This window comes from Watersipora subatra, chromosome 10, assembly GCF_963576615.1.
Source record: "Watersipora subatra chromosome 10, tzWatSuba1.1, whole genome shotgun sequence".
Classification (NCBI taxonomy): Eukaryota; Metazoa; Bryozoa; class Gymnolaemata; order Cheilostomatida; family Watersiporidae; genus Watersipora; species Watersipora subatra.
Window position 1 is genome coordinate 4,027,355 of NC_088717.1, and position 23,739 is coordinate 4,051,093.

Here is a 23,739-nt window from a genome sequence, read left to right on the forward strand (position 1 = left end):
ACGCTTTGGCGCTAAGGTTATATTTATAAAGTTTCTCATAGGTAAGTTAGGACCGATGTGTTGTAAATCTATTGTGTGATATAGCGATGTCTGGTCGATGATTTCTGGCTGGTAAGACGTGTATGCGATGTTTCTTTACTATGATATTTTGTTAGGTAGTATTCAGACAGGAAATACCTTTTATTCAATCAGGTCGAGGTTACAACAATGTATAATAACAAAGTCAAGGACAATCAGTATAATAATATAGTCAGTAGATGAGTTAGTTATGTACAGCCAACGTCCTCCCCATCAAAGCAACTAATACACAATAATATAAGCTGCGTTAAAAGAGCATGTAAACAAAAAAAAACAATTTTTACACACAAAAAAACTACAATATTGATCAGTTTAGAAAAATTATGCTACACATCAGTAAGCACATGATAGTCACCAAATAAGGCGAATACCAACGAGGAGGATTAACCGCACGATCGGCCCTGGTAGTACGCCTAGGCAAAACTTGATGATTGACAGGTTGAAGTTTGTGACCGGTAGCAGTAAGGCTGGGGTTGTCAATTATAGGTAATGTTGGATTGGCTGGCTGACTAGGCATTGGTGGTTGCGGAGAGCATTGTGCAGTGGGGTCTGATGGTGTTGAATCGCTGGATTGAGCTGTTTGTGATGGTAAAAGTTGGCGCCTGTTCCGCCCTAAACCTGCGGCCAGTTTGTTGATTCTGAACTATGTATGATCTGGGTACATTACATTATAGATCTGGTCACTCCACTCCTCATTGGTTCGTACTTCAACAGGAGAGCCAGATGTCTACTGATTGAGAGGTTGATCGAGAGCTGATTGATCGTAAGACCTCTTGTCAGATATCTTGGCCGGTAAGTTATTTCCCAGGACTCTTTCAGGATCCACGCTAGGTTTAATCAAACGCCTGGGCAGTGATGTTCTAATGTCGGCACCTAAGATTTCCTCGTTAGGGCTGTATCCAGTAACGGTCTTGGAGCATCTATATATCATTAAGGCAGCTGCTGGGTCATCTTGTGACAAGATCTTTTTGGCTGTTTGAACGGCTCTCCCAGCAGCCCCATTAGACTGGGAGTAATACGGGCTGCTAGTCACATGGTCTATACCAAGGTCAGTCATGAACTTGGGCAAATTCATAACTATTATAGAGAGGACCATTGTCACTAACTAGTTTGATAGGGATTCCCCAACGAGCAAAGATGGACTTGAGCTTCTGGATTATAATATGTGATGTGGTGTTTTGGGTGCGGATAATCTCAATGTAACGACTGTATAATTCTACAACTACTAAGTATTTTGAACCCTTGTAGTCAAGTAAGTCTGTTGCAATGGTCTGCCATTTACTCTCAGGACGCTCTGTAAAATCATGGGCTCTTTTTGATTGGCGGGCTTATGCTTGTTACAGAATTTACATGCTGCTATGTGGGACTTAATATCACTGTTTATGCTTGGCCACCAAACCGCCCGTGCTGCCCTAGATTTGCATTTTTCCAACCCCCAATGACCTTCATGTATTGCGGCAAGTATGTCTTCCCTCAGTGATTCTGGAATTACAATTTTATTCTCAAAAAGAAGTATGTTTTCTGCAACGAATAGGTTGAAGCGTACATGAAATAGAGGGTGTAGTGCTGGGACAACATCTTTGCTGTATTTGGGCCACCCATCTAGAGTATAATGAAGCGCTTCTACCAGGGTGCTGTCTTTTTGTGTAGCTCTGATGATGCTGTTTATTCTAGTGTCAGATATGGGGAGATTTGTTCTTATTGAGGTGAGATGCTCCATTTCTTCAGTCAGTCTTACGTATGGCACGTCACTAAGGTCTGGTGATCGAGAAAGACTATCAAGAACGACCATCTGTGCCCCTGGAAGATATCCTGCCACTGGATTATATCGCATAAGACGCATCAGTAAACGCTGGCAACGAAGTGGGACTGTGTTCAGGTCCTTTCCATTAATCATGGAGACCAATGGGGAATGGTCAGTGACCAGGTCGAATTTCACCAAGCCGCGCAAGTATTGGTCAAGTTTTTCGCAAGCCCAAACAAGCGCAAGGAGCTCACACTCTATGCTGGAATAGTTTGTTTCGGTCTCATTAGTAGTGCTGAATGCAAATGACACACAACGACCTTCTTGACAGATCATTGCCCCTAAACCATCAGTAGTGCATCTGCATACAAAGAAACTGGGTGTTTGTTATCGTAGTATCTAAGGCCGGGAAAAGCTTTAAGACATTCTATTATGACTTTCATCGCCTCCTCTTGTGGTTGTTCCCAGGTCCAGACAGTGTCGTTCTTTAGCAGCTTGTTTAGTGGGCTGGCGAGTTGTGAGAGGTTCGGGATGTTTCGATGCATGTAGTTTACCATGCCAAGGAAACGTCGCAGAGTATGAACATATTTGGGATGACCAAAGGCCTCAATTGCTGTAAGCTTGGATGGGTCTGGTTTGATGCCACTAGCATCGAACATATGGCCAGGAATTTGACTTTAGATTGCCTGTATGAGCACTTGTTGTTGTTTAGTTCCAGTCCATGTTCTGCAACTCGCTTCAAAACTACCTCTAGCCTCCGATCGTGTTCTTGCATGTCGCGACCAAAAATAAGTATGTCATCTTGATAGACAACAACTTCTTCACATCCTGATAGAATTCCTTCCATGGTCCTCTGAAACAACTCGCTAGCGCTGGATATCCCAAATGGTAGGTGTGTGAAACTAAACCTGCCTCTGTGTGTGATGAATGTGGTCAGCAGGCTTGATTCTTCATCGAAAGCTATTTGGTGGTAGCTGCTGCAGGCGTCGAGTGTTGAAAATATTGTTGCATTGCTAAACTTGGCTGCCAGTTCTTCGAAGAATGGCATTGGATAATTTTCCCTAACTACTGCACGATTGACAGTCCTAAGGTCTACGCAGAGTCGTACATCGCCAGACTTTTTTCTGGACAGGAACTATGGGGAGCACCACTCAGTGGGTTGTGTTACCGGTTTAATGATGTTCTGACTGATCATTCTATTTAGTTCTTTGTCAACTTTGTCTAACATTGGGAAGGGGATGCGACGTGGGGCGTTGATGCAAGTAGGTTTTATGCTATTTTTGAGGTTGATGGCTACCGGTTTCCCTTTAATCTTACCCAACGCCGCACCAGGCCGAACTGTGAAAGTCGTGCCACATCCGACAGCACCGACCACGGAGCTGATGACCACCAAATGCTTAACCGCATTCCTAGACAAAAGGTTAGATCTACAATCAGCTACATAGCATTGGAGTGAGTACTCATGACCATTGTACTTAGTGTTCAATATAAAATAGCCAAAAACAGTTACATCAGAATTAACAGACTAATTCAGTATTGACTTTAGATAGAACAGGTTTATCAATAAGTAAGTCATATATGTTTTTGGATAATATGGTGACATTAGCACCCGTGTCAACCTTGAACTTTATGTTTGTTGTTTATAGGGATACTCACAAACCACGGCTTGCTGTTGTCCTGTATTTGTGTCACTGCATCTAGGTACTAAGTCTCTCCTTCCGGCATATTCTGATCGACAATCTCTGCAGCAGCCGGAGTTAATCTGGCTCTACTCCTGCACTTTTTGGCAAAGTGGTTTGGCTGTTGGCAATGGTGACATTGTTTACCGAATGCTGGGCATTGTCTTCTCTTGTGTTTAAGGCCACAGTTATTACAATTAATGGCTTCTTGGTAGTTGGCGTACAATTTTGTTACTGCCGGCCTGTCGCTATTCTTCTGGCTGGTGCCACAGCTAGCAGATGATCTGCTAATTGAATCAATCTCTACTTGTTTGGCAACCTCACTTTTGACTAGCTCATGGTGTCGAGACATATAGATAGCCTTGCTAAGGTCTAAGTTTTCCTCCAGCTGTAGCTTTGCAGACAGTTCTTTATCTAGCAGTCCAACGACTAATCTGTCTCTGATAGTATTGTATCTTTCTGCTGCAAACTCGCAATGCTCACTGAGTTTGTATAAATCCCTAATAAAGCCCTCAATGCTCTCGTCTGCTCTCTGAGCTTTTGTATGGAATATATTTCTAAGATAAATTACGTTCCGCTTTGGGTTGAAGTAATCCATAAGCTTCTTAGAAACTATATAAAAATCCTTCTTCTCATTATCATCAGCAAATGTAAATGTTTCATACAATTGTTCAGCATCCCCACCCATAGTGTATAGGAGGATTGCTATCTGTACACCACTGTCCTTATCCAACAAGCCAGTAGCTACCCTATACAGTTTAAATCGCTTTATCCATTATGGAAACGATGCTGGTGATGAAAAGTCAAATCCTTGTGGTGCCTCAAACTTAGACATGATTGTCAGCTAAGAATAGGCAATAGATTGCTACTAGCAATCAGCTAAGAGTAAGATTAAATAGATAGTTCTGAAGGCAAAGAAGGACACACTGCCAACATGTTAGGTATTCAGACAGGAAGTTCCTTTTATTTAATCAGGTCAAGGTTACAACAATGTATAATAACAAGGTCAAGGACATTCAGTATAATAATAGAGTTAGTAGAATAGTAGATGAGTTAGTTATGTACAGCCAACAGTCTTTGCTTCTGAGAAAGACTATGCGCAAGTGCTGGGTGGTAATCTAGCATTTCTATTTTTGTGTTTGTGACAATAATTGATATTGATCGAATCTCACCTGCTACATTCTTTTTTGTTGCTGCTATTTGTTGTGTTTAAGCATGCTGATGCAAAAGATGTAATTTAGGAATATTTTGGTGAGCATTTATTCAGCCGGAAACTGACTGATATATCAATACGGCTATATAATAGCATTACGAGAATAAGGAAACAGTACTACATAGCTATTGATCTTCAAAAGAGTATTACGATTATACAACACTATTGAGTCTGTAATGTTGATTCTTAACCCTTTGGCTGGGGAAACGACCAGTGTCGTTTACCGGTTGCTTGGGGAAATGACATCTATGTCGCTTTCGGTAGACGTTTATAAAATTGTCGCCTAGTAACGTTAAACAAAGGATATGAACACTAGTGAGTTTTATATATCATCAAAAAGATATCAGTCGATGATTTGCAATATGAAATGATTATCTGAGAGGCGTTGCTTTGTGCTAAAAGCTTAAACAAATCGCGCCTCCTTAGAAAAGAATAAAAGTGGGAAAAACCAGTCAAAAACGGCTCGACTTTCAAAACGGTAAAATAAAAGATTATTTGATCCTGCGATCATTAGTGATTTTTTGTCTGATCAGAATAAAAATAATTCAAATGATAGAAGTGATGTAACCTTTTTGAACTTTTAATATATTTGAAATATACAGAGAAAACGATCGTTATGGTGGCTCGCACGGCTAAGTTATAGCGTTTGACTCAACTGAAAAAAAATGCTTTCAAGCATTGCATACAGGGACATGTGCACATGGTTGTATTTTTTTAGTAGTAGATATATAAATGAATGTTTATGTACAAAAATCTTTGTTCATATAAATAAATTTAAGATTTGAGCTATGCATATTCATAAAATATCGATTTTATTGAATTTTCGAAAATAAATACACAAGTTTCGGTTGTTTCTGGAGGGCTTATACCTGGTCAAAAGGTTAAAGGTTGACTAGCAAAAAAATTCACATTACAGTCTTTTGGTATCAAAAGATTCTCTATGTCTTACTCTGTTGTGTTGTACGTGCAAAGTATGTGGAAATGTGATTAAAAGCTCTTGAAAGCTCAAAAACGAACAGTTAATCGCAGCCATTGTAGAAGTAGTGAGAGTAGAGAGTATTCACCTCATGTCTGGTGCAATGGAGTTCCAAGGTGTATCGTCTGGTATCCAGTAAGCTTTGTTTTCCCCGGGTTCCCGCTCGTCCTCCATTCCCGCTCGCCTGTTCCTGTATATCCGGTTCCGTAACTATACACCACACCTCACCAAGTCCCATGCAAGGTCACCTCGACTGGTGCAGTTACACCATCCTGCCATAACCTATGTGTATTTTTGGCTGCAACAAACTGCATTAAACCAAGTCCACAACAACAATGTATCCGATTTCTCCTTTTGTTTATCCCCTTTTCTTTCTTTTGTTTTTCTTTTTTCTTTACTTTTTTTTAAAAGCGGGAAAATGCCTCAAAACAAGGAACGTATGTACATTTCACACAAATTGTTTGAAGTCTACTGATTCAGACTAGCAATATTAGGTCGGGTTTCACTGATTACTTAGCCAAACTCTACTGCCCGTTCAGCTATCACTGTCTGATTAGAATGAAACCCATCTAGAGTGAGGGCACGCTTGTAGGCGTAACGACCATGTCTCTTGTGAAAAATTCTGAGATGGACAGTTGGTGACAGGGGATTCCCAGTTAAGGCCGTTTTGACATATACATCCGATCCTTCCTTTTCTAACTGGCGAACAGATGAATTCCGAGAATAATTACCTTCATCTATAATCAATGATTGTAAATAGTTCACATAAGTACATGACTCAGAGATTTGCTAGCGCCACCAACACATGATGCGACAAGAAAAACAAAAATAAACAGAAATGTGATGAAGACATTACCATATTTAGTTTACAAGTCCAGCTTATCTGGAGCTTTGACCAACCGGCCACTTTTAGTTGTTATTCTGTTGGCTGAAGGGCCCGATCGGGGTCTGGAGGCCAATACCTCTGGCGGCTGTCTGGAGGCATATACCTCTGGCGGTTGTCTGGAAGCAAGTACCTTTGGCGGCTGTCTGGAAGCAAGTACCTCTGGCGGTTGTCTGAAAGCAAGTACCCCGAAAGACTGTCTGACGGCAAGTATTTCAGGAAGTCTGGAGGTCTGCCCATCTTATGCACTTTACATCGGTTCCGGTGAAGAATGCTCCCATTTTCAGTCTGAAGCGACAGTTCTTTACCATTCATTGCGATAACAGTAGCCTGCCTGGCTGGCTTCTTTGGGTCCTCCTGAATTCTGACAGTCTGTTGAGTCTGAAATGGGCTGCGGTCCCTGGTTGCATGCCTGACATTATAATTGACTTTTTGTCGCAAGCTTATAGCCATTTCTTTTTTCTGCATGCGCTTCTCAGCAACAGGCTTGTGCGTGAATATCCCCGCGGAGTCGAGCTCCCTGTTTATTAACGGCTGGGTAGGAGATTTTTTTTTTCGAGGTGCGTGTCTCTATAACTGCAGAGGGCTGCTTGCAAATTCATGTTTTTATTCAGAAAACCCTTTACCGTTGCCATCGCTCTTTCTGTCGCTCCATTGCTCTGTGGATGCCTCGGCGATGAAGTGATGTGCTCAATGTCCCATCTCCTTAGAAATTGACTGAACACATTTCCCTTGAACTGGGCCGCATTGTCACTCATGAAAGTGTGAGGTATACCGAGCATGCAGAATATGTCCTCGAGCTCTCTGCAGATTGATTCCGTCTGAGAGTTGGCCAGTGGTTGAGTTACTATTTATTTACTGAAGTAATCAAACAGTACTAGGCAACACTGATCATCTTTCTCACAGAGATCGGCTGCCAAACGCCACCAAGCTCTTTCAGGCAAGACCGTAGTCTGCATGGGCTCCTTCGGTATCCGTTTAAACTCTTCACACTTCGGGCAACCCTTTACCAGCTCTCTTATCTTTGCTGTCACTCCAGGCCACCATACAAGCCCACAAGCTCGCCTTTTACGTTTACTTTCACTCTGGTTACCCGCATGAATGTCCTTGAGGATTCTCTCTCTCCGCTATCGAAACAAACACTCGCTCATGAAAATAGACCAAACGACCAATCATTGTCAAATACGCTTTAACAGTGTAAAATTTTTGAACTGTAGGATTCACCCTCTTGTAGGCGGGCCATCCCCGCGTAATGTACTCCTTGAGACCGCTCGCTTACAGATCATCTACGGTGGCTGCTAGGAGTTTCGCCATTCTGCCTCTGGCAATAGGCAGTGCGCAAACTAGTTCAGACACAAGGCTCTCAGAGTCATCATCTTGGACTGGCACTGAAGACAGAGGGGACCGAGAAAGGGTGTCTGCAAGCACAAGCTTTTTCCCTGGTGTGTACTCGATCCGTTACGAGTACCCCATCATCCTGAGATGGAACCTCAACACTCTGAAGGGAAGTTTGGCTAACTCCTTTTCCCCCAGTACATGCACCAACGGGTTATGATCTGTCTCAATCCAGAACTCCCTTCCAGCTAGATAGTAGTGGAATTTCTCTATGGCCCAACATATGGCCAGAGCTTTTTTTTAATCTGGGCATAGCGAGTTTTAGCCTCGGTCATAGTGTGTGAAGCAAAGGCCACTGGTCTCCATTTGTCCTGTATTTTCTGAAGAAGGGCAACCCCCAAGCCAAATGACGAAGCATCAGTACTGAAAAGAGTCAGCTTCTATATCACAGGGGATCAGAGTAGGAAAAGACGAAATTTTTTCCTTGAGTCTCCAAAAAGACTCCTTCTGCTGTGGATCCCATAATAATTCTGCTTCCCCTATTAATAGGCGGAGAGGAGTCGAATCATTAGCGAGAGAGGGAAACAACTTTCCCAAGTAGTTAACCATTCCCATAAATCTCCTCAGCTGCTTAGTTCCTGTTAGCTCAGGAAATTCTAGGATCGCTCTTGTCTTTTCAGGGTCAGCGTGAATACCTTGTTGATCTATAAGGTGACCTAAGAATGTTACTTTCCTCACGTTGAACTCACATTTGTCCGGGTTAAGAGTAATCCCTGCTGCACGTAACTTATTGAGAACGGTTCGAACACGGCTATCATGCTCTTCCTGCGTGTTGCCAATTACCTGCACATCATCTATTTGGCATACTACTCCTGGTAAATCTAACAGCACCTTCTGAATCTCCCTGTTGTAAATCTCTTGAGCACTGGAAATGCCAAACGGCAAGCGTTTACACAGAAATCGACCAAAGTGAGTTACGAATGTGGTCAGTATCTGGGACTTCTCATGCAGCAGCGTTTGCCAATACCCACCATTGGCATCAAGTTTCGTGAAATGCTTTGTCTTTCCCAGAATGCTTAGTGTCTCTTCCGTTGTTGGGAGCAGATGGTTCTCTCGCATAATGGCCTGGTTGAGTCTTGTGAAATCAATACACACTCGTATTTCCCCATTTCTCTTAGGTACTACGATGCATAGTGAACACCACTCTGTTGGACCTCAACCCTCTTTATCACTCCCATTCTTTCCATTTGCTCCAGCTCTTCTTTGAGTGGTTGATGTCTAGCCGCCCCAACTTGTCTGGGGACTGCCTGTGCAAATGGAGTGTGATCCTGCTTTAGGGTGATCTTGATCTGCGTTTGCATCTTACCTAGACCTGTGAACAGCTCAGGGAACTTCTGTTGTCATGCTTCCACTTCAACTTCATCTGTGAATGACAGCATTTATAGTTTTGTGATTGCTGGCTTACCCAGAAGTGGAGGACGAGATCTTCCACAAAGTACACTGTTTCTTCAACAACCCTTTTTGTTGTTTTCAGTGCAACTTTGGCTTGCCCAGTCACCCTTAGTTTCTGGTTACCCGCTGTTCTGAGCACTTTGCTTGACTTCTCAGGCTTGACATTTACCATTTTAATCATTGATGACGGCAAAGCTGTTACTGCCACTCCAGTGTCTGTTTTAAATTTGACGGGCCGACAATTTACTCTTACTGTTCCATACCATGCTTTGGTAGTTTCAGTGATTGAATGTAGAGCTTCTGATTCTAGTCATAAGTCTTCTGCTAGACAGAGACCTTCCTCGTCCGGCTGTGAGTTCTCTTCTCTGGAGCCTACCTCATGAACAGAAGATTTCCGTTTTCCTTGGCATGCTTTCGCTTTAGCTCAATGACCCTTTTCACCACACTTTTTGCATACCAATCCGACTGCTGGGCACTTACCATTTCTATGAACAGTTTTTCCACACAATTCACACGGGTTGTCGTGGTTGGGGAACTTTGGTCTTTCCTTCTTGCCTCCATACACTGCATCCATATTTTCATCTGCATATGTCAGCATGGATGCTGCTTGCCCATGAGTGTTCACAAATTGCTTAGCCTTATGGATGCGCTTTGCTAACGGAGGAACCTCTTAATCAATTAGGTAGTCCTTCAATCTCACATCGCATACACCTACCACAATTCTATCGGGAATTAGCTCACCCTTTACCGGATCATAATCACAATTGTCTGCTTGCTTTTGACGCTTCACGGTAAACTGATGGATTGACAACTCTCCTTGCTTCATAGAATTAAATTTGACCCTCTCAAACATAACATCTGAACCGAATTATTTTTCATTAAGAATCGGTGTAACGGATCGGTATCTCAATCGGCTGGTGAAAGTAGAATCGGGGCATCTCTATCGTCTGGTATCCAGTAAGCTTTGTCTTCCCCGGGTTTCCGCTCGTCCTCCATTCACTCGCCTGTTCCTGTATGTCCGGTTACGTAACTATACACCACAGCCACCACGAAACTGCCATAGATTAGAATCTCTTTCCAAAATGGCTCAAAGGCGACGTAGTTAAACATGATGGAATATGTTTAAACGTTCATGCAACCTCATTAGCCGAAATATTTTCACAAATTTACTTCACGCCTTCAATAAAACCATGTCTATTGTAGTTACTAGTCTATTTCATCTTCGTTGTAATGCTGTCATTTTGAGCACTGATATTTTAAAACTTACTCTAAAAATATGTTTAATTTTTTGATCTTAGCTCCAAGGAATGTATATCATCCTCTGATAAACATGACAAGCCTGTTGGTCACCTGTGATAGTTGAAAAATGCTGGAAAAATTATTCGTGATTTTTGGCAGGAAGTATGGGTCACATGATCAGATTATGACTAGATGATTAGACCAGGCTGAAACGATATTGTAAAGTATCGAGCATCTATATTTGATACGGGCTTTTTGGTAGAACCCGAAGTGTTTGTCATAAACTAGTTCTACAAAAAGTTTTATATTGAGCCTTTTATTGGCCTTTCAATTCATGTGAGAACATCACGTGTCAAAACAACCAAATGGATTGACTACGTCAGAAGAATAAACTGATTCTAATCTACGGCGATCTCATGATTGCTGCGATTAACTGCTCATTTTTGAGTTTTTAAAGGCTTGTAATCACATTTCTACTTTTTTTGCACCTACAACACAGCAGAGTAAGGCATGGTGAATCTTTTGATACCAAATAACTGTAGTGTGAATTTTGTTGCAAGTCAACCTTTAAATAGTCACAAAGTAAGAGACACAGTTACCACACAACCAATAGTTGAATTCGCCCTCTACCTACTCGGGCGAATTCAATTTTATTAGAGGCAACAGCTGGATCCGTTATGTATCCGGTGTTATAATCATTGTTTATACGAAGTTGTTAGATTATAACTAGTAATATTGTCATAAAGACGGAACAATTTTGGCTAAGTTTGTATGATTATGATATGAAAAGTGAGGTCGAGTGTTCTAGGCCACACACGCAGGGTAGAGTTGACCATTACTTTTTAGTATTTATTTGGGTGTCTTTTTCGGACATGGCCAATCCAGAAAAAGGCCATGTGCATGCTCGCTAGTATATTAGTAGTATACGCGACACGCATACAAAACAGTGATATGCGGAAATAATAATCATAAAATGCAATCCGCAATGACATTCTACTAATTCTCTCAATAGTTCGACCCAGTCAAGTTGGGTGCCTCTGATCATCTTATTAATTTGATGCACGTTTTAATCCGCTGCATCCTGGCTCGTTCTCTTTGGGTCTCCCTGTATCACTACTAGTGTATAAGAATCCGCTGCGTCCTGACTCATTCTCCCGGGGTCTCTCCCTTTATCACTACTAGGGTAGCCTCAGCTAGTTCATACAGGGTCTGTGAGTTTGTGTGGAGCCAGGGATTCACACTGCTGCCACCAGTGTAATAGAATCCATTGCGCCCTCTCCCCCTCCTTACTACCTAACAAAAAACTACATCACCTTGAGTATATAAAATAATACCGTACAGGATGAAAATATCCGATGGATATAAAAATTCGCGATTTCGCGAACAGTCAACTCCGCGAATTATTAAATTCCGTGAATAATTAGTTCTATTTTTTATCACAAGAGAGAATAACTACTGCATCAAATTGAAAACTAGTCGCTAGGCTAGTTTTTAATATAACTACTAAACGTAGGTGAGTTCCAAAACATTTTTAAAATCATTGCCTAGACTTTGAGCTAACACCATTGCCAATGCATCACATTTATTTACAAAATTATTCCAGGTTGTCACAAGATAGGCAGAACGGCGTCATAGCGAAAATAGCCACTAGACAGAAGTACTAAACGTAGCCGAGTTCCAAAACGTCTTTAAAATCCTCGCCGGGGTTCGAGTTTTATTGCCATTGCAGCAAACTTTACAAAATTATTCAAGGTTTTTATAAGTAGTTCGGCATGGCTTCATCATCGCAAAAAAGCTCTCCTAGTCTTTTTACATTGAAATCAACTCTATCAATCTCGAATACCGAAGTTGAGGACGATCATGATTCTGATCTGGACATTATGGTATGTATTTGATGTGCAGTGCAGATACGTTTTTCCATTATTAACTGCATTAGTTAATTCTTTTGTTTAAAAACTGATCGCTTTCATCAAATACTTCAGCTATTGTTTTTGTACTTCCTTGACACTTGTTAAGATTTTTTTCTTTTTTGTGTTTACTGCAGATTGAGAATAAAACAACCTACTCCGATTACGAAAACTAGAGACAAGTAGTAATATTCATCAAGGCAGGAATATTGGCAGAGAAGCAACCAGTCAAGCTAGACCCCCTTCATTGACAACAACTCCTTGATATCGCTGCAGCAAACATGATTAAATTATATTTTTTATTTCATGTATAGATATATTATAATTTATTACAAACTTGAGTGTACAAATAAAATTTTACAAACGATGAATGGAGTAAATATAAATAGTTTAGTCTATATTGCGGTTGTCTAGAGCAATAAAATTAAACTGATACTCTTGATAAGTGAATACTAGTGTGTAATGGCGCTCTCTGACTAGTTATTTTGGTAATAGCAGCTCTACATCGCTGTCACTGTCTTGAGTAGATGTTAAAGGCGATTCTCTTGCTACTACATGGCTGGTAAGGAAGTTATCATCAGAACTCTCCTCGTAGCTTACTATTGCAAAGTTCTGCCGGCTGGCCAAAGATTTGTGCTCGTAAAGGCGTTTTAGCTCTTTTTTTTAAATCAGATATATTCTCCTCGTAAGTAGCTGCGGTCACTTCTATCTGAATTTCCAGACTTCCCTGAATGATTCGTGACATACACCACCCTTGCAATCATTGTTCTTCCGTGTATGATGAAAAATCTCTCTCTCACACTAAAACAAATAATGAATTGGTAGGGATGAAAAACATGAATATTGCGTTTTACCGAAGAACCAAAGTAAGATTCAACTAATTTAGTAAATGTGAAAAACTCATTACTTACCACAAATTGTTGGTTCATCAAAGGCCTCCAAATCTGTGAATATTCGTGAAAACCTCTGAACGCAACAAAGAATTTATAGCTTTGTACGATCCACCCGTAGTTGTAAGCTAAATAGAAAACGAAACGCGCAATGCGCGCAGCCGCGCATGCGTAAGGTTAACTCTATTGCTAGACGTAATAGAGTTAACTTTTCCTAGAGAGTGGCAGTTTTCAGCCGCGAATAAAATCATCCGCGAATATGCATAAAAATACAATTTTCGCGAAATATAACTCCGCGAATAAATTCATCCTGTACGGTATATCTCCTATAACGTAAATTCCAGATAGCGTAAAAAAATTATGTGAAGTTTTTACTTCTTACTACGTAAAAATTTCCATATAACGTAAAGTGTCACGTCGAGTGAGTTTTCAAAATCGATTTGAATGTTAGTTTATTTCGACGTACTTCCAGAAGAAATAATGCCGTGCGATTTGCATACTTTTTATTATATACAACTTTCGCGACATTCTAGTTCGTCGTAATTGATCGTTAACTGTGTTGACGAAAAGGCGAATAGGATAGCTGCGCAATGGTTCATGAATACAAGGGTGATTGGCAAATGTAGGTATTACAGCCTCAGTCTTCTAGTCTTGTTGTCATGAGTTGGAGTATCGTCAAAAATTATCTTTATCCTAGTTTTGACTCATGGATAGTAATAGACGGCGAACAGGTAGAACTGCTTTTTATGGTAAAAATATTTGGTTGTTCTGCCTTATTGTAGACATACAAAATATTTGTTATTAGCTTTACTTTGCAGAATAGACTTTGCCGTTTAGAAAAATAAGCAAATCGTTGTAAATGAGAGTCGAAAGTGTGCAGTTCCTATCAACTTATTGTAAACCAGTCAGATTGATCATAAAAAGGAGAAAGTTGTTGATGCAAACCAATAATTTTGCAGTTACGGTACAGCCCACAAATTAAAAAAGTTAAGTTAAGTTTTTATTTTTTGCATGAACCAAAAGGATGAGTCTGGAAAGATCTTGGAACGGATTAGGCAATTTACATGTATTTTGGTGTTCTTCTAACATAAGTTCCCTACAACTAAATGTTCCTGGAACGGATTATTTATAGTATAGGAGCGTCTACTGTATATATTTCTCAAAATTGATAAATTGTCAAGAGTGTGCATATAGTTAACTGCAAGGAATGGATTTTCCCTATTTTCTGGCTTGCTTGGCTCATCTAGGCTCCTTTTAAATGATGCATATTGATAAGCTTCACTCTCTGCCAAGAAGGCAGACTTGGTAAAAAGTTGGTCCTTCTAGAGCCGGCTTGGTAGGAGGTCGGTCTTTTATCTGCCAGCTCGATTGTGGTTTGCTCCTTAATCTACCGGCTTGGTCACAGGTCTGTCTTCATCTCTGCTTGCTTGAGGCTAGTCTGTCTGTCCTACCGGTCAATGGTCGGCCAGCTATTTTTTTCTGTTCAAGTCAAGGACCAGCAGTCTCTCATTGGAGAGACCCGGTGAGGCCTATTTGAGTCCCTAGAAGCTCTGAAGAACCAAGCCAGCTTTTAGGCCTCAGCATCACTTGCCACTCATGATGGGTCCCCTTAGCCCCAGCCCCGGCAATCGTCTGCCGTTGCACACCCCACTCCACATGAATTTTCAACTAATTATTTGACAACTCAATTGGCTTAGCCATTTGTTCGCTCTAGTGGTGTGATGAACAATCATAGTACCGATGGTGAGCATATAAGGTAGAATAGAAAGGATGCTGAGGTATTCGTTGATGAAGCTTACCGTAAATAACATGTTCAAGGTAAGCTTACAGGTAATCCCATTCCCAAAAAAAGGCCCAACTTGTGTTACAGACTGGGCCTTTTTTTGGGAATGGGAGTCCCCATTTTAGTTAGTGTCACAATCACCTTGGCTATTAATTCAGAAGTATGCTATAACTAAATGTCTCATAATTATTAAGGCATATTATAGCAGGCCACCGCCTATCACTGTTATCTGTGTAAATACTTGTAGGATTAATCTCTCTTGGCTAATCTCATAAGCCTTTCGTTCCATCTGAGGTTTCACTGGCTCTGACAGTTTGTAATGGACTACGAACATCAAGTTCCGCTCGAGATTGAGCAAAACTTCCTTATTCCTGATGACATTGAAGCTAGATTAGACTCTTTAAAAGCTGTCAAGGTTAAGGAGTTGAAGCTCTGTGATGTCTATTTGGACACAGCGAGCAACTGCCTCGTTCTTTCAGGTTTTCTCCATACTTTGTCTGATTGACGCTTATATGGGCTAGCAGATTCCAAAATTGAAGGTAGACTTGCAACAAAATTCACGTTATAGTTATTTGGTATCAATAAATTTGCCATGTCTTACTTTGCTGTGTTGTAGGTACAAAATATATGAAAATATGATTACAAGCTCTTAAAAGTTCAAAAACGAACAGTTAATCATCGCCATCACGAAAACGCCGTAGGTTAGAATCAATTTATTCCTGCGACGCCTCAAGCAATTTGGTTATTGTTTTGACACGTGATGTTATCACGGGAAATGAAAAGTCAATAAAAGAATCAATATAAAACTTCTTGTAGCGCTAGTTTATGACAAACACTAAAGCCCGTATCAAATATAGATGCTCCACTCACTACTTTACAGTTTTTTCGGCTTGGTCTAATCGTCTAATTGTAATCTGATCATGTGACCCATACTTCCTACCAAACAGGGCGATTAGTTTCCGCAGTATTTTTCTGCTATCACAAGTAACCAACAGGCTTGTCATGTTTATCAAAGAATGACATGCATTCCTTCGAGCTAAGGTTGAAAAATTGAAGGTATTTTACGGTGGGTTTTGAGATATTAGTGCTCAAAATGACAGCGTTACAATGATGATGAAATAGACGCGTAAGAACAATAGACAAGGTTTTATTGAATGCGAGAAGTATATTTGATAAAAGATTTCGTTGAATGAAGTTGTGTGAAAGTGTAAACAGAAGCCATCTTGTTCAGCTACATCCCATTTGTAGTAGAGCAGGAGGGCATCAAAAAGCTGTCAAAAAGAGTGATTTATTCCTTTTGGAGGTGGGCTATGTGATAAGAGTGGCATCTAGATCAGAATTTTGAGCTGATTTCAAATATCTGATTTCTACACCTCTCAGATTGTTCATTTTTGAGCAATTTAATTAATATATTATTTTAATTAAATAAATGTCTGTAATGTTTCATGTGCTTCTACCAACAATGTAATAATGAAAATGGCATATAAATACTAAATAATTAGCAATAACCTAAGTTGGAATCAATTCTGATATAATTAAAAAATTTATTCTTTAATTATTATAATATTAGAACTGTACTATTTAATATTATGTGTTCCCATTTTGGTTGATATTGTGGCAGCTTTACAGCTTGTCCTTGTTATTCCGCAACTCTTATATCATTACAGATCTGCGAAACAAAAAATGAAAAGTATTTTTAAAGACTCAGACCATGCATATATAACATTTTAGTATACATATATTCATCATTAATGCTTATTATGTTGAACCGTTTACTTTATTATGCAAGTGAAATCGCAATTAGTCAGTCTTTTATACGGTGTGACACATATGTATTCTAATCAAACATGAAGTGCACCTTGGTTACAATACCACTCAAATGCTAACCTTCTAATTAGCAGTCATTTGAGTCTTCTGTATCTTTCATCTCCATCCTCTTTATTTCTATTGCTACAGCAGCTGCTTCTGCACATGTCCGTACACTTGAGATCTGTATTGTTGCACTGACAGCGACGAGACTGGCACCCAGTTTTGTATCGACAAAACATGTCCACGAGCACATCATGAGGTGCTGATTGTTGTGTTATCCATCTAGCTTTAAGCTCTCCATCTTCCATAAACCATCCATGTTGCTGGGGGATGGGGCATTGATGATTATTTGCTTGGCTCTTCACCATATCGCGGCCTGATAGTGGGGGTGGTAGGTTTGGTTGTGATGTCCGAGACGGTGAGCAGATCTTATACCTTGCTTCATTGATGGAATTAGTCTCTTCACCATATAATCTGCATATGAATGTCTCAACAGATTATCTTATTGCACCATCAACTTCAAAATCTGTTCCCAATGATTTCAGTGTGTTACAGAATTCAAGATTGTTCTTTAGCAGCTTGAAGAAAGTTATCTTCCTGTTGGAATAGAATGCGCTTACACTGTCATATCCACTTAGAGCATGGAGCCCGAGCAGTGCTTTGCATCATTCGGATGTGAGGACAGTAGACAGACAGCCTGTTTACATATCTCAACTGCTTCTTACCACAGCAGTAAATGAGTTTTTGTGATGGCAGCTCATTCACTAGAGATAGACAGCTTAGGAAAACATCTGTGTCCTGGCACTTGACTAGAACTTTTGAGCTGGGTTTGTCTTCCATTATCTTTGCGATATGTGATAACATGCGCGTATCTGCTTCCTCGTGGTCTGGTGTCAAACTATCTATTTGGTTTACACCGATTGATCTATCAAGGTCATAGCTGTTCATGTGGCATTCTTGAGAAAAAGCTGTTACAAGATCTAGTTTCTGCTTCACAGTTGACTTCCTCCATGTATCCTTTAAAAATTTTACTAAAGCAGTCTTGTTTGAGCCATCTGCTAAAAATTCAGAAGTTCGGACAAAACACAGCAACCTTCTGCCTTCCTTTCACACTTCTATGACTTCTCTCACCTCCTTGAATGCTGATATCAGGGTATGTGTCACAAACAAATTCCACACGACATGTGTGATATACATTTGCAATACTAACTATCCGTTGCAAACGCTGACTTGCAACCATGCCAAAAGTTGGAGGAGCTTTCAGGGTCTGAATTTTGGCCATAGCATCAACCACAACAGCGTCAAAGACTGGTAGCTGATCCTGATTAACATAGATTGATGGTTGATCATCAAAATCTTTGTCAACAGCAGCCATCAGAGCCGACTTGGCAGTCTTCAATATAGAGCCATCAGATTTAGCCAGGGACCAGCTGATGTTGCCAAGAGAGAATGATAACACTTTTCTCAAATCCAAGTTACGCTGTTGGCTGATCACTAACAAATTCTCAAACAGTCTGTGCGAACACTTTAGGACTTTTTCTTTTCATTTTTTCTTAGCTGATGGTAATGTGGGAAAGGTTTTGAGCTTGTTTGACTTGATGGATGCATTGAAATCAATCTCTTGGATGCTTAACCTCCTCTGGACAAATTCTGAAAGCTGTTTCTCTCCTATCACATTTGCCATTTCAAGATCCTGCTTCACTTCAATGGAGGCTTTTGCACCACTGGTAATATGTACTAGCTTGGTGGTTTGAAACGAAAACGGATTTATTCTTGCTGTTATGAGTCTTTCATGACTTCCCTCATTTTTTCATCAGCCTTCCATGCCTTTTCATGCATCTCATAACTTGCTGCATCCAAATAACCAAGCACTAGCATCTACCTCATGTCTGTATGTACAGCTGTTCGTTCTGGGTGAGATAGAGTCCAGCATTGAGAGGCCGATGATTCTTGATAAACCCTATGATTCCACCGTGAGACTTTGAGTCTCTTTTAACTGTTTGCTCAGTAGATTGATCACAAGCGATAGAGCTGAATGGATAGTGATGTCGTGATTGATAAGTAAAATACCCTTTCTTCATAAGAGCCTCATACACCTTGCTACGCCATACTTTCAGATTAGTCATCTCAGTACAGCATGCCATATCTAGCGTAGTTTGTGTGGTCATATGCAAAAAACCAAGGAAGGATCATACATGTAATTTATCTATAAATTTATGTCCAAATTGTAGGCTATAACACGTCATGTAAACTGCAAAGAGTTAATTTTGCTGCTCACAAAATGTGCAGACAAAAATGAAAATGTTGTCTTTTTCTCCCACCAATGTACCATCATGGAGTAATCATCATGAATTTGTAAAGCTATAAATATCTGATCTCATCTCTTCTGCTGTATCACATTCTTTCTGTCTCTTCTCATGTATTTTCCCTGCTCTTTCCATAACGAGTTTGTTACAATACTTTTTATAACAGGCATAATGACAACAAGTCTGAACTCTCATCGAAGTTCTCAGTGCTTAGCACTTTTTGAGCAATTTCACATTGAATGCTCTCTTTTTCTAATATCGACCATCTGTTTGAATACTGTTTGGCTGTCTCATATTGAAGTTTAGTCACTCTGACTAGGGTTTCATTCACAGACTAATCAAGACAGTGAAACAAGTGGTCTTGCTGCATTCTTGGCATGGGTTAAGGAATGCTGAGAATTGACTCACTTAATCTCAAATAAAAGCATTTATTAATTTTTGAGATTATAAAATAGTTTTCTTTGTCTGATATGTAAGGTTTTCCAACCAAACTTGGAGTTGCCCCCTCTCATTTCGAAAGTGCTCTCTAGCTCAGAAATGTGCAAACACATAGGTGTAGAAACATTATAATTGAATTCAGCATAAATTTCTGACTATAAAACATCTTAGTTTGAGTAGCCCACCCTCCGAAGGAAAAGGCTGAAAGATAAGTTTATGTTCCTGCGCCTCACTATTGAGCCGTTTTGGAAAGAGATCCTAATCTACAGACCTTTCGTGATGGCTGCGATTAACTGTTTGTTTTTGAGCTTTTAAGAGCTTGTAATCACATTTCCACATATTTTGCACCTACAACACAGCAGATTAAGCCATGGTGAATCTTTTCATACCAAATAACTGTACTGTGAATTTTGTTGCAAGTCGACCTTTAATATTTATTCATATTGCATGATTCATTCCCAAAAATATTTAAAGCTAGTAGCAGTGATCAATTTTTCCTTATGATATTTTAACACTTAATTAGACTGGTTTGTAATAGCTTATTGTCAATTACCATCATCTGTTTATATGTCATCCACTGTATGTTAGTTTTTTCTTCGCTCTTGCAGTGTGTTTTTTTTGTATAGACATGTGGCTCAGAAGAAGAAATGGTAATTATGAGCTGAAGTACCCACCTCAAAACAAGATGGGGTCTGATGTTGATCAGTACCAGGAAACAGCGGACAAATGTCTCATCGAGCAACTTGTCTTTAAACAGCTTGCTCATTCACTCTCTAACTCTAAAATGCCAAGTAAGGAAATCTGTAGCTCCTTCTATCAACATTGACACTGTCTAAACTGAATCTAGAATCTGTACCTGGTTATTTTTATATTTTGAGGGGAAACTTCATGTTTGAAGTATAAATTTGAAATTTTATGTTTTACAATCCGAAGGCTGGTGGTTATTTAATCTACTATCTAAGATGTTTTTGTCAATAAGCAGCTCAGTGGTTTACCCTAGGAAGGTTATTGATGAAATTCCAGCTGAGTTACGTATGTCATTTATGTAAGAAAAGATGGTAATACTCACAGCTGTAGCTGCTTGTATAACCATTACTTTAGAGATTTGTCAGTTTACATCAATTAATTTAAACTAAGAAGAGATACGCTTATAGCATATGTAAAGATTTATTCAGTTCTGAAAAAGATAAACTTGAGTTGGTGCCCTGAAAAGGGTGGAAAGAGCAAAAGATAAGTAGAGTGAAAATATGAATGGTAAGCTTAAGTTCCTTTAAGTTTGGGTTCCTTTAATTAAATTATGAGAAGAGGTTATTACTCATGTTGGGTTATAATGTGAGTGTTTCTTAGTTGAAGAAGTTGTGTCCAATGGCACGGAGGTCTCTAAAAATATTTTCAACACCTATCATAATGCCTATTAGTGAGGTGCAATACTATGCAAGTTTGTTAGGTTTTTTCTATATTGGGCCGGAAATTTTGCCTAACTCATTTTAGTTATGATTTTATTACACCTATGGTATTAGCTTTAAGTAAAAGTTTTGATTATAATTTTCTAATGCTATAGAGTTTTACATTATATTATATCATGTTTCATGAATGTTATCTTATATTGGGTTTTTTCTTCTTATTATGTTTTGATATATTACACTCTGCTGTGTTATATTATGTTATCTCGTATTACATTATTTTGCATTAGGTTGCTTCATACTATATTATATATTATGCTATTGCATGAGCATTCTTGCCCACCATGAAATATCATTATGTATAGGGAGTACCTGCAAAATTATTCCGCAATGGAAGAAGGTGGTTGAGTGACACAGGTCCTGACTGCTATGCTGAATACTGGCGCTCAATTCCCTGCTGCAGAATTTTTTTCTAATCTCCGAAGCTGGCTTCAGCTGGATGGACATGGCCTTTATTATAATAAAGATTGTATTATGTCATAATTTGTTAATTCTTTATCCTTTTATATTATAATACAATGAAGTGTGTGATACTGTATTTTTTTATTTCATGTATTGTATTATTTTACACTGTATTATGTATTTTTATATTATGTTACTTGATCTTGCACTACTTTCAAACACGTTCTCAAGGTCCCCATTCTATCTTTATGAAAATGTAATTTCTTTCTCTTGGCTAACTTACCCTTCATATGCCACGACAAGTTATCACTCCCATTGTTGCACTCAAACATCTGTTAGGCTGTCTGTGTACCACGTGGTATTTACTTTATGTAGTTTATGCTTAACAGTAAACTAGTATTTTATCAGTAAGTTTATCATAAATCTTACTGTTTGTAGAGTCTCTTGAAGAACTTGTGCCATTTATGGAGCTGACAACATACCGGAAAGAGTACAGACTCGGAGACAATATATCCATAGTTCTTGATGAGACTAACTATGGATACAGTGAGTCTATTCAATATCGGTTCACCCTTTTTGGCCTCATTTCAGTTTTTACTTGTCCTACTTCACCTAACTGCAATAGATATGAAGAATAGCGCAGTTCTATGTGTCGGTCATTGTAACACCTTAATTGAGGCAAAGGTCTTCAATATCAATTCTCAGACAATATACGGTTTTTTGTAGAGGAGTTACTAACCGTGACAACTATTCACATCATTTCTTCTGTTACGTTCTTACTTTGTTGTAGTGCGATGTAAAACTAGGCTAAACTAAAAAATTACGGAAGGAAAGATCGTGTCGTTGATTTTTTCATGTTATTATGTACCATTCCCTAGTCTTCTAAAGAGAGAGATAGCTCAATATTAAAAATTGTGTTTATAGATATTGGAGAAGTTGAGGTAATCTCGCTTACTCCTGAAACACAACAACAAGGTGTGGAAGAGGTGGAAAGAGCAATTGCAGACCTTCGAGTGCAGACGGTCGGTAGGGCTGAAGGTAAGACTATGCACTATTTAGCCAAATTTAATTCACCATTACTGGACAAGATTCGCTCAAAACTTAAGTTTTAAGTTTTATATACTTTCCAAGCATTGTTTCTAGCTTTGCTATGTCCAGCTTAAAGTTTTCTGAACAGATTTTATGATTTTGTTACTTGTATTTTTCAACTGTAGGATATTTCTTGTTGCAAATCTGCCTAAAAGTAAGAAATGAAATTAATGTTTACTTTATTGATTTAGGAAGCTCTATAAACGAGCTTTCCTTGAGACATCAACTGTCTAAAGAAATCAATTCATTGGTGACCAACATAAAAATTGTTTTGTTTAAGTTTTTTTATGTTTAAATTTTTTAGTGGTTACGTAGCCATAATTTTATGCTGGTATCAAGTTTCTAAATACTGTCAAGTTATACGCTTACACTTGTACAAGAAGTTATAAATGTTTTATTATATTATAATAGTACATACATCTATTACCATTGCTTTAAATGAATAAACTGTAATAGTTTCATGTGTCAATATCATTGTTTTGTCAATAAACATACTAGTTAAAATCAACATATTTGTTTTTTGTTGGTTTGTAAATTCATTGGTAAATCTGAAGGCTTCGTCTCATTATCAGCTAAGACTTGCGTGGTGCCAGGCTATTCTAATTGTTAATAGTTCTACTGAATACATTTACCTCATGAACTATAGTAGCATAGCTGGTCTGTAGCCTCCTTTATGTTGAAATGTCAGGTTTTATCTAGGTTGGCCATAGATTATTCCATTAAATTATCGTTAAAATATATTGTTCTTTTTAAATGTTTATTTTTCAGTTTTATGTGTTCTCATCGAATTATAATGACTAGAGATTATTATGTTTTAGGGGATGTCTTAGTTTCTACTTACCTAAATTGAAAATATAAAAAGTATTTTGGTAGCTAGAATAAGTTCATCCATGTTATCATTACACAACACTGACTATTATATATGGCTACTATATTATGCTGATAAATGAGTTTAGACAATAACAAAATGTCTTTTAGTTAGAAATTATACTCTAAAACATTACTACACAGCTTCGGTCATGCTGAACTGTATTTACCAGGCAATTTTCTATT

The 23,739-nt window shown here is 39.0% G+C and overlaps 4 protein-coding genes across 4 annotated transcripts; 1 reads left to right on the forward strand and 3 right to left on the reverse strand.

The window, feature by feature from the left end:
- The first annotated feature begins 46 nt into the window (after nt 1–46).
- On the forward strand, nt 47–23,188 carry LOC137406383 (thiamine-triphosphatase-like). Its single transcript, XM_068092959.1, has 5 exons — nt 47–111; nt 15,427–15,658; nt 20,359–20,523; nt 22,036–22,143; nt 22,522–23,188. The coding sequence occupies exons 2-5, from the start codon at nt 15,499–15,501 to the stop codon at nt 22,707–22,709; spliced, it is 621 nt and encodes a 206-aa protein (XP_067949060.1). The 5' UTR covers nt 47–111; nt 15,427–15,498; the 3' UTR covers nt 22,710–23,188.
- LOC137406261 (uncharacterized) lies at nt 806–1,174 on the reverse strand. The gene has a single exon (XM_068092800.1). It carries the CDS (start codon nt 1,172–1,174, stop codon nt 806–808), a length of 369 nt encoding a protein of 122 aa, XP_067948901.1.
- On the reverse strand, nt 3,527–5,864 carry LOC137406263 (uncharacterized). The gene is made up of 2 exons (XM_068092801.1): nt 5,779–5,864; nt 3,527–4,250 (listed from the first exon to the last, which is right to left on the reverse strand). Exons 1-2 carry the CDS (start codon nt 5,862–5,864, stop codon nt 3,527–3,529), a joined length of 810 nt encoding a protein of 269 aa, XP_067948902.1.
- On the reverse strand, nt 6,607–8,243 carry LOC137406264 (uncharacterized). The gene is made up of 4 exons (XM_068092803.1): nt 8,190–8,243; nt 7,521–7,700; nt 7,200–7,394; nt 6,607–7,107 (listed from the first exon to the last, which is right to left on the reverse strand). The coding sequence occupies exons 1-4, from the start codon at nt 8,241–8,243 to the stop codon at nt 6,607–6,609; spliced, it is 930 nt and encodes a 309-aa protein (XP_067948904.1).
- Nucleotides 23,189–23,739: the final 551 nt, after the last annotated feature.

Bases quoted from the DNA above. Each gene is read 5' to 3' on its own strand.
- LOC137406261 (XM_068092800.1), bottom strand. From the start codon at position 1,174: ATGGTCCTCTCTATAATAGTTATGAATTTGCCCAAGTTCATGACTGAC.
- LOC137406263 (XM_068092801.1), bottom strand. From the start codon at position 5,864: ATGGAGGACGAGCGGGAACCCGGGGAAAACAAAGCTTACTGGATACCA. The intron at 4,251-5,778 runs GTGAATACTCTC...TAAACTGTATAG, and splicing joins TCCATTGCACCAGACATGAG to GGTAGCTACTGGCTTGTTGG.
- LOC137406264 (XM_068092803.1), bottom strand. From the start codon at position 8,243: ATGACCGAGGCTAAAACTCGCTATGCCCAGATTAAAAAAAAGCTCTGG. The intron at 7,395-7,520 runs GTCTTGCCTGAA...GCCAACTCTCAG, and splicing joins AGGAGCCCATGCAGACTACG to ACGGAATCAATCTGCAGAGA. The intron at 7,108-7,199 runs GTAAAGGGTTTT...TCTCCTACCCAG, and splicing joins CAGAAAGAGCGATGGCAACG to CCGTTAATAAACAGGGAGCT.
- LOC137406383 (XM_068092959.1), top strand. From the start codon at position 15,499: ATGGACTACGAACATCAAGTTCCGCTCGAGATTGAGCAAAACTTCCTT. The intron at 15,659-20,358 runs GTTTTCTCCATA...TTTTTTGTATAG, and splicing joins CAACTGCCTCGTTCTTTCAG to ACATGTGGCTCAGAAGAAGA. The intron at 20,524-22,035 runs GTAAGGAAATCT...TACTGTTTGTAG, and splicing joins CTCTAACTCTAAAATGCCAA to AGTCTCTTGAAGAACTTGTG.